Raw genomic sequence first — 9,717 nt, 5'->3', positions numbered from 1 at the left:
GGTCATGTGAGGTGGTGAAGTGAGGGGGGAGGGGCAGGGGAGGCAATGTGAGGGGGGCCCAGAGCCAGGGGGGCTGTGAGGGGGATGGGAATTAGGGAGGGGGGTGTTGAGCTGGTTCAGGGCTGTGGGGGCAAAGCGGAAGGCCTGGGAAGCCAGTTGGGGCGGTTCCCATGGGGGGGGCTTAGGGGGGAATGAGAGTGGAGCTGAAAGAGGTAGCGGTGTTCCCAAGCGGTGCCCAAGGGCCTCCAGGGTTGCTTCCGTTGCCCCCCTGCACGACTCCCGGGCAGGTCCCGGCTCCCCAGGTCCCCCCATGGGGCCCCCTCAGCAGCACAAGCTGTGACTGACCGGGGTTGTTTTTTTTCACACCCCTGCCTCCCTCCTTCCCCCTCCCCAGTTCCTCTCTCCCACTTGCATTTGAGGTCTAGGATGCGGGGGGTCGGGGCCCCTGATGCCCACACTCACCAGTGGCCCCTTTCCTCCCAGAATTGCTCCAGTCCCATTTTGAGTCAACCCAAACTGTCAGTTTCCACCACCTCTGGTGGTAAGGAGTGCCACATGGCAAGAAAAGAGAGACGTGGGGCAGGACGGGACCTGCGGAGGTCATATCTAGTCCAACCCCTGCCTGGGGCGAGTTCAGCCTTGCCCAAACCCTCCCATGCAAATCTGTAATTTAAACTGTTTGTAAAACCGCCACCCGCCCTGACAGCGCAAGACCTAATGTAACACTTGAATGATGCTCTGCATGAAAGAGCTTCCTTTTGTTGGTTTTAAACTTACTGCCTACTGGTGTCATTTTGTGACGGCTGGTTCTCGTACTGACAGAGATCGGCAGTAAATAATAAATCCCCATTGACTCTCTGTTCGCTATTTAGTGTTTCGTAAACCCTTGTCTTGCCCCCACTTCAAGCGTCTCTTTCCTAAACTGAATCAGCCAACCTCTTTAGTCTCTCCTCATATGGCAGCTCCTTCGTATCACTAATCATCAGGAGAGTTATTCGATCCTACACTGGTGGTTCTGAGCTGGGGTCTTGTCAACCCCCCACCTGCTCATTCAAGTCCAGTGGTTTTCACGTTGAGATCCTCTCATGGGTGCTGGGCAATTTTAGCACTGTTGGGTGCACAAACATGATTCGCAACATAAACCCAGAGATTTCAAAGAGGAAGCCATAGTGTTCAAAACATTTTGCCCCATTGTGGCCTTTCTGAGATCTGTGCAATGGAAGAATTGCTCCATTACTGTTCTCTAGTTTTAAGAAAAAAAAAGATGAGTGAAAACTAGACTTGGCATTTTGTCTATTGAGGGGTGTCTCAAATCTAAAAAGGTTGAAAACCACTGACTTAGGCAGTGCCGAGTGTCTAGGAGTGGAAACACATAGATATATAGCCTGTTCTGAGGCATGGAGGGAGGAAGTGCATTTGTCTTACATCCCCCCAGAGTTTGAATTGGGTCTCCAGGCCCTGCCAGAGGTACAGGGAAGGGCTGAGAGTTGAAGTTAAGGAGTTGGAACTTGCTGTTTAATGGTTGCATATAAGGCAGGCAAGGCTTTCCCCAAAAAAGGCTAATCAAATCATAGATGCATAAGCTTTCATAAGCAGCGGCTTTATCTGATGCTATGAAGGGGCTGCAGGAAGCAGAGTGTCCAAGTAGAACATGTCAGTGTTGTTCTTGACAGCCTTCAAGCCCAGGTAGCCTGCTGTATTGAGGGCTGTATACTCCAGTTCAGGATATGGGAGTCGTCATGTCTGGTGTATTTGTTGTGGGAAGTCAGTTTTAAGGGCAACACTTAAAATGTTCCTGTTTTGAAAAGGGGGCTGGATTCTGTAAGATTTTCCTAGGAGTGGTTCAGTGAGATATTGAAAATGTTAGGCCCCCATGGCTGTCAGCACAATCATGGGCACAGGAGAGTCCTATTGATTTCCTTGGGGCTCTGGGTGGGCGCAAGGCCTGAATTGTGAATAAGGGAAATTGTCGCTGCTGCCCAGAGCCATGAGACAGGATTTAAATCTCCCCATTCATCACATCCCTTTTTTGTTTAGCCCTGCATGCATTATGGACACTTTCTGTGCAGTCAGCAGCATTGTCTGACTTGCAGCTTTTAACACTTCATTTTTCCTGTTGAGTTTCTTTTGTTGTGGAGTAGAAAACTTGTTTCCTAATGAAACAGGTTTTTGCACTTGAAACATTGCTCAATTTTCACTGTGGGCTTAGTTGATTAAGCACTTGTCACATGTTGTTTCAATGCATATAGCTTTTCCTCATTTTCTTTCACAATAGAAGTAGTGTCCTTTCACACTGGAATAATGATTTAAGTGGTAAACAGAGCTTGGTTTCTAATGTAAATACAATTATAAAGTAACTATATATTTTGTGTGAACCTGTTTGTATGCTATTGCTTGTATGATTGTTATTGAAATTATGAAAGGTATTTTAGCAATATACACTTTTTGTAGTCATTTGTGAAAATGAGGAGCCAGCAATTCTTTTTTTAACCAGCTGACTAACAAGTTAAGCTCATTTATAAAAGTGTGCAGAACTTAGGCCTAAGACCTGTCTTGTGTTGCATTTCTGTCAAATGGGTTAGTAATACTTTCATACAAGTCCGTAGGGATCAGGACACCTGAGTGACAGGTTATATATAAACAAGTGCGACATTTGTTACATAGTTGTTTCCTTTTAAAACCAATTTGTAGTTTTTCCCTATTGTTGTAGTAGATTGTGAAACTAAAAAAAAATGGTGCTTAATCATCATTAATCACTTTTGAAAATGGGAGGAGGTACATAAATATGCATATAGTCTTGATCGTGTCTTCTGTTGCATTTGCTTTTTTCAATGTAATAAGTTTGTTTTGGTTTTCTGTTTTATAGAACCAAGTAAATTTTCACAAACCCTGAATGGAATTCCTTCTTCAAACACAGTCAGCAGTGGAATGGACCCCTTCCACGCTTGCAGTATTCTTCAGCAACTTAAAACAATGTATGATGAAGGACAGTTGACAGATATTGTAGTGGAGGTGGATCATGGGAAAACATTCTCCTGTCATAGGAATGTTCTTGCTGCAATCAGTCCTTATTTCAGGTACAGATATGGAGTTCCTTGTGCTAGTAGTTATTGAATGAAAAATGACAGCAAATTACTTCTGTTGCTTAATACTTTAATTATGAGTAATTAAAAATTCTTATATCCATCTGCAACTTTATTTCCTGTAACTGATGACGGTGACATTACAGATTTAGTAAGCAGCAGAATTAGCAGCACCTGCTTATTGAATCAAAATTGCCTTGAATATGATTTCCCTTTCATGTAGTTAAAAAAGCTATACTGAGCACCCCTGACGTCAGGCTATCATAATTCAAAACTGACTTCCTTTTTAGGTCGCACATTTTAACATAGTACCTTGCAGTACATCAGATATTGAGATTCCATGTTGAGCGTGCATATTGGCAATTTCAGGGGTGGGGGTGAGAGTCTACCTATATGAAATTTGAGCAGGCTTGATATAGGTTCATTAGTGAGAGTTAAATATGGAATGCCAGTCTCCTATTTTTGAGTTGCTAAGAGCAGAACTGTACTGTAGGTAGCTGACCATGACATTCTGATGTCCAGTAGTATACAAGTGATATTGTAGCCACAATGGTCTGGAAATTATGCTAAAGGCAAAAATTGCTTAGACAGTTAGACAAGCGTTCCGATGCAAGGCAGACTTCATCACGTCTCTGATCACAGGAATCCAGATGAAGACTGTCTTGCATTTGAACGCTTGTCTAACTTTATCCCAACCACATAGTTGGTCTAATAAAAGAGATCACCCTAAGAAATTCTTGTCTCTCTATTACAGTGTCAGCGAAGATTATAAGTGCCCTGTTAGTATGACATGCATGTCATGATTAAGTATAATATTGTCTGTTTTTTTTTTTTAGACCTGTAGCTGAAAGGGATTTGAAAATAAATTGCCAAATCTTTCTTTTGCAGATCTATGTTCACTAGTGGCCTTACAGAGAGTACACAGAAAGAAGTTCGTATAGTTGGTGTTGAAGCAGAGTCGATGCATTTAGTACTGAACTATGCATATACCTCGAGAGTAATGCTGACAGAGGCCAATGTTCAAGCTTTGTTTACTGCAGCTAGTATCTTCCAGATCCCTTCCATACAAGATCAGTGTGCTAAATATATGATAAGTCATTTGGACCCACAAAACTCTATTGGAGTGTTTATCTTTGCTGATCATTATGGTCATCAAGAACTCAAACACAGATCGCAAGACTACATTCGTAAAAAGTTTCTGAGTGTCACCAAAGAGCAAGAGTTTCTCCAGCTGAGAAAAGACCAACTGATAAGTATACTGGACAGTGATGACTTAAATGTAGACAAAGAAGAGCATGTTTATGACAGCATTATAAGGTGGTTTGAACATGAGCGAAATAAAAGAGAAGTGCACCTTCCAGAAATATTTGCCAAATGCATCCGTATGCCTCTGTTGGACGAGACATTTTTAGAGAAAATCCCTCCCATGTTTGCACAGGCTATAGCCAAAAGCTGTGTACAGAAGGGACAACCTAGTGCCAATGGCTACACACAACGGCTTGGAATGACTGCATCTGAAATGATCATATGCTTTGATGCTGCCCACAAACACTCAGGAAAGAAGCAAACAGTGCCTTGTTTAGATTCGGTCACAGGGAGAGTGTTTAAACTATGCAAACCACCAAATGACATGAGGGAGGTTGGAATTCTTGTATCACCTGATAATGATATTTACATTGCAGGGGGTTACAGGCCAAGCAGCAGTGAGATCTCCATAGACCACAGAGCAGAGAGTGACTTTTGGATGTATGATCACTCTGGCAATAGATGGATACCTAAACCTCCTTTGTTGCGAGCCAGAATAGGCTGCAAGTTGGTTCATTGCTGTGGTAAACTGTATGCAATAGGTGGTTGTGTTTATGAAGGAGATGGGCGAAACTCGCTAAAGTCTGTGGAATGTTATGACAGCAGAGAGAACTGTTGGACAGCTGTCTGTCCAATGCCTGTAGCAATGGAATTTCATAGCGCTGTGGAGTATAAAGATAACATCTATGTTTTACAGGGTAAGGTGCCATAGCAGTGTAAGTGATATCGTGTTTTCAATAGGAACTGGAGGTTTCCAGTCCCAGTATCTCCATTCCCTTGAGCACCATGGAAAGTTCTCATTTCTTACTTTATTTAGGGATTGAAAAAGAGAAACTTAGTGGGGGCAATGGAGAAGAATCCACGTAAAATGTGTATATATAGTGTTATTTCAAAATGTATCTCTAGGCAAATGTGTTTTTATGTGCCACAACATGAATCCATTTTGAAAAGAGAAGGTCATGTGTATGAACTGAATCCTTCTAGAACTTAAAGATAAGCATACATTTTCCCGTGGCTTATATGCAAACATTTTTTTCAGGCTTAATACTATGAGACAGTGTCACTAATTTTTACTTTGCAGATTCAGACAAAAATCAGTCTTGCTTCACTTCTTCTGAGCAAAATAATAGTAGAATATTGATGGTAAAGTCTGTTTGCTAAAATTTCATCATCTTACCCAAACATTTTAACTGTTTCAAATTTTAATTAAGCTAAATTTTGTCTGTTGAACAAGGACTTCTTTGCAATACATTCTTCTTTTTTTAAATCACTCTTTTCCCCCCAACTTGCTAACTGGTATAATTAAGTTAATGGAAAATTAAGTGGTGGATAATGACTCCTTCCAAAACTGGCTAATTCTGTTCCTTTGAGTCAGCAAGTTAGACTAAAAATTTTCCTGCACTGTTCATCTTCTTTCTTTTACTTCCTTCTCACATAAAATGAACACTCAGTTTTCACTATGAATATATCCATGTCCTGCATCTCAGCTCCCATGTGATCTAGCTGAAACAGAGATTTGGGATTAATATTGATATCTCCATCAGAGAGACCATTGCACCAGAATAGACAATGGTGACTGGAATAAACATGTAGATGTCTTAAGAAAGATATCAGTAGTGTATAGCTCTACATTTCCATGGAGGAAAAGTACATAGTAGATCCTCCTTATCAGAACCTAGTGGGACCATCCCTTGTTTATGTATGTGAAATGTCCAGATATGTAAGACATCTATAATATACAATAGCACTAAAAAAAGCAAGTGGAATGTAAAAAAAGAAGCATGCACTGCAGTCCAGAAAACAAATTGCGATGTAATGACAGAATCTAGTATAAGAAGCACAAGTATTTGCTTTTTGTGCAATTCTAGTGACCAAGCTGGGAGTTCATTTAGTCTGAGTGTTTATATAAGCAGGATTCAGATAAGCAAAAATCTGCTGTATTTTCCCTTCTGGTGTCTTAGTCTGGATATTGTGTATTATGGGGATAGCCATATAAAAATTACTCAACTAGTCTACAAATTATATGCAAGTGGGTAAAGGGTTAAAGGACAAATCATTCTTTTTTTTAGGAAAACACCAACAGGTGGGCCTTGAAATGGGCCAGCATAGGTAGAGAAATTTGACAGATCTAGAAGCACCTGTAAAGGCCTGGTTATCAGTGGGCCCTCTGCTGGCGGTTATTTCTAACTTGTAGGGGCAGGCACATGGAAGAACTTGGAGGAAACTATTTGTAGGCATGCAAAGAAACAGTGCAATGCTCCCCCTCTCACCATGCACTTACACCCCACAATGGAAGTGTTAGACTCCTGTGAGATCTGCTTTTCCCTCTTGTATTTCCTTTGCTAGTTTTTCCCTACTCACTTTATAGAGAAATAACGTGTAGTTTGAAGTGGTTCTCGACTATCAGCGGAATCTCTAAATATGTCTGCTTTTTACTTGGTTTAAGTTAAATGACTATTTCACAGTGTCATATTGAATGAAGTGTCAGTAGTAGATTTGATGTAGTTAAAATATCCCATTATATTTTCACTGAGCTACTTAAAAATTGCAAGCATCTTGTTAAAAGCTTGTAATGCAGTCTGCCGTACTTAACTATACCTGAAATAATCCATTAAGAAAATTCACTATAGAAGTTTTATGGTCAAATGGACCATATGTCTATAAACTTCATGATCAGAATATTGCTTTTTTTAGTTTACAGGAGGCATAAATGCACCTGTAACCGTTGAGGTTTTGGTTTGTTTTATGGATGAACTTAGTAATTGCACAAATAAGGAAATGTATCCAGTCCCCCGTGCTTTGCATTATGAAAATATTGTTTTCTCTGCAGAATCTCATGAGTAGAGGAATATGCTTGAGTTTCATTGAAATATTAGTGTAAAGAATTTTAGTCTTCAAGATTTATTAGATAGAAAGAAGCACCACAGTATTTGTTGTAATTCTTTCCAGAGATGTGGGTTTTCCAGAAAACTTTGAATTGGAAAATTTTCCAGTGCCCTAAATAGAATGTGATCTGATTTAGCATGTTTATTTGACTTGTATTTAGTAAACAAAACTAAAAAAGTACCCCCACATAAATTTAATGTCCCAATAGCCATAAATATTTTAACTGAAATATTTGATTAGGAAAAAAATTAAATACAGCACACTTAATATGGTTTAAATGTTATATTTAAACAAATTCAAAGCCTTATGTGGAAAGAAATAATTTTTATTGGAATACTTGTAAAAAATGTAAAGACAATGCACAATAGCATGTACTTCCCTTATACTTTTTTTTCAATTTAAGAAAAAAATGAAGGCACTGAAAACTGCTGACACACTAATTTTAGTACACCTAAAGAACTGTGCATGATATGCTGTGCTTTGATTTTGATTTGACCTGCACAACTAATTAGGTGAATTCATAACTTGGTTTTTGGTTTGGATTATTATGTGAGTGTATTTACCATCATTTTTACAAATCAGTAAAACATATATGTACTCTCTTACGCACTTCCTAGGGATAATCACTTGAAAAACATTAATTACAACTTTGTCAGGCTTACCTAATATTGTATTGGCATCCATTTGTTGTTACTAATGAATTTTATGAAACAATGAATTTTTAAAAATGGAAAATTCCCACAGAAAAATAAAGCACTGGAAAACTTTCCAGAAATTTTTGAATCCCACATCTCTGATTCTTCTAAGTAGTTCTGTGTGCTTGTCAAAAATGTACAATTGTCCCACTCAAGTACAAAAGACCCCATAGAACTGAAGCATGTGTGAGGCCTGATGTTATTCTTAACACCAACTGAAATACAAATGTAATATCAAGAGATGTTAAATGGAGGCAAAATTTAACAGTGGAGAAAGCAGTAATTACTCATCTCGCTCGTCTTTTAAACTAAACTCCACCCCTTTTGTTCTCTCCTACCATTCTTTCTTTCTTTCCTCATTCCTTGTTTTAATTGGGCTAGAAGAGTACTTATCTGTAATGTGGTTTGGCAGGTGTACTTAAAACATATATGAAAGGTATAATTTGAAGTACCTTCTTGTGCATGGGAAAAAGTAGCCTTTCCAAATATGTGGGAGTGTTGAGATGGCGGGTTGTTTTTAATCTGCGTTATACTTACCTAGTTAGAATAGCATCATCTTATTTCCATGCATCTGAGCTTCTGCCATCCTTAGCCTGTGGATTCTAATCTCTACTCAGTATATACAGTTTCATACTATTTAGCCATGAAAATAGTGAATTAGCAGGTTCACACAAGGATCCATTTGGAATGTCTTTAAATGGATCAACATGTGATTTGTGAAGCTGTTTCTTTGCTAGCACTCACCACATACCGTTTCCAAATCTGTACGTAGTGTAATTCACACAAATACTTGCTCAGGTTTCAAGCAATTTATTCTAAGAACTGTAGATTATTAGTATTAATTTTACCAAGAGGTCAAGGAACCAGATTAATGCTTCAAGCGCTTTAAAGTCTTGCAAAGGTTTGACCCCAGATTCTCAAGCATTGGTTAAAAGTGGTGGGTTGCACATAAAGCCTTTCAATGTTGGCAGCCTTCAAACACTCCATTTCAGCCTAGAGAGAAGCTCTTTAGGGATTTATGCTCTATCGGCTGTTAACACTCTTAAGAAACTAGGTATAAAGTTTGCTTTTTTGGGAGCAATGTATGTAAATGGTTAGAGGGAGAGAACAGAAAAAAAGTTCTGATTTTAGTCTGGGACCCACTTGGATTTGTGTTCAGTGTCTAAAAAAAATTGTAACTTCAATATTCTTATACTTTTTGGGTTCTTTCCTTTTTAGGAGAATTTTTCCTCTGCTATGATCCTCAGAAAGATTACTGGGGCTTTTTAACCCCAATGACTGTGCCTAGAATCCAAGGCTTGGCAGCTGTATACCATGACTCCATCTACTACATAGCTGGAACCTGTGGAAATCATCAGCGTATGTTTACCGTAGAGGCCTATGATATTGAACAAAATAAGTGGACTCGAAAAAAAGACTTCCCATGTGATCAGTCTATTAATCCATACATTAAACTTGTGCTTCTCAAAAATAAACTCCATTTGTTTGTCAGAGCTACTCAAGTCACTGTTGAAGAACACGTTTTCAGAACCAGCAGGAAGAATTCACTATATCAATACGATGAGGTTACTGACCAGTGGCAGAAGGTATACGAGACTCCAGATAGGCTCTGGGATTTAGGCCGGCATTTTGAATGTGTTGTTGCTAAATTGTATCCACAGTGTCTTCAGAAAGTTATTTAATGTTATTTGGTAACAGGCCTTAGTGATTTCAGTGGTATCTGATGCTAGAGAAAACATGTCTTAAAA

General features: G+C 39.3%; 1 protein-coding gene across 2 annotated transcripts in view; it reads left to right on the top strand.

The window, feature by feature from the left end:
• The first annotated feature begins 2,870 nt into the window (after positions 1-2,870).
• KBTBD8 (kelch repeat and BTB domain containing 8) overlaps positions 2,871-9,717 on the top strand; it is a 14,974-nt gene continuing 8,127 nt past the window's right edge. The window contains exons 1-3 of one of the 2 annotated variants that reach the window (XM_019504797.1): positions 2,871-3,077; positions 3,972-5,086; positions 9,188-9,589. In XM_019504797.1, the coding sequence (XP_019360342.1) occupies positions 2,929-3,077; positions 3,972-5,086; positions 9,188-9,589 (1,666 nt within the window). In that variant the 5' untranslated portion in view covers positions 2,871-2,928. Of the gene's footprint in view, positions 3,078-3,971; positions 5,087-9,187; positions 9,707-9,717 lie in introns of both variants that reach the window. The other variant, XM_019504798.1, reaches the window with a different exon arrangement.

Source organism: Gavialis gangeticus, unplaced genomic scaffold, assembly GCF_001723915.1.
Source record: "Gavialis gangeticus isolate Ggan-Ray unplaced genomic scaffold, GavGan_comp1, whole genome shotgun sequence".
Classification (NCBI taxonomy): Eukaryota; Metazoa; Chordata; order Crocodylia; family Gavialidae; genus Gavialis; species Gavialis gangeticus.
The sequence above is the reverse complement of the archived record's forward strand: the minus strand, read 5'-3'. Positions and strand labels throughout refer to the sequence as shown.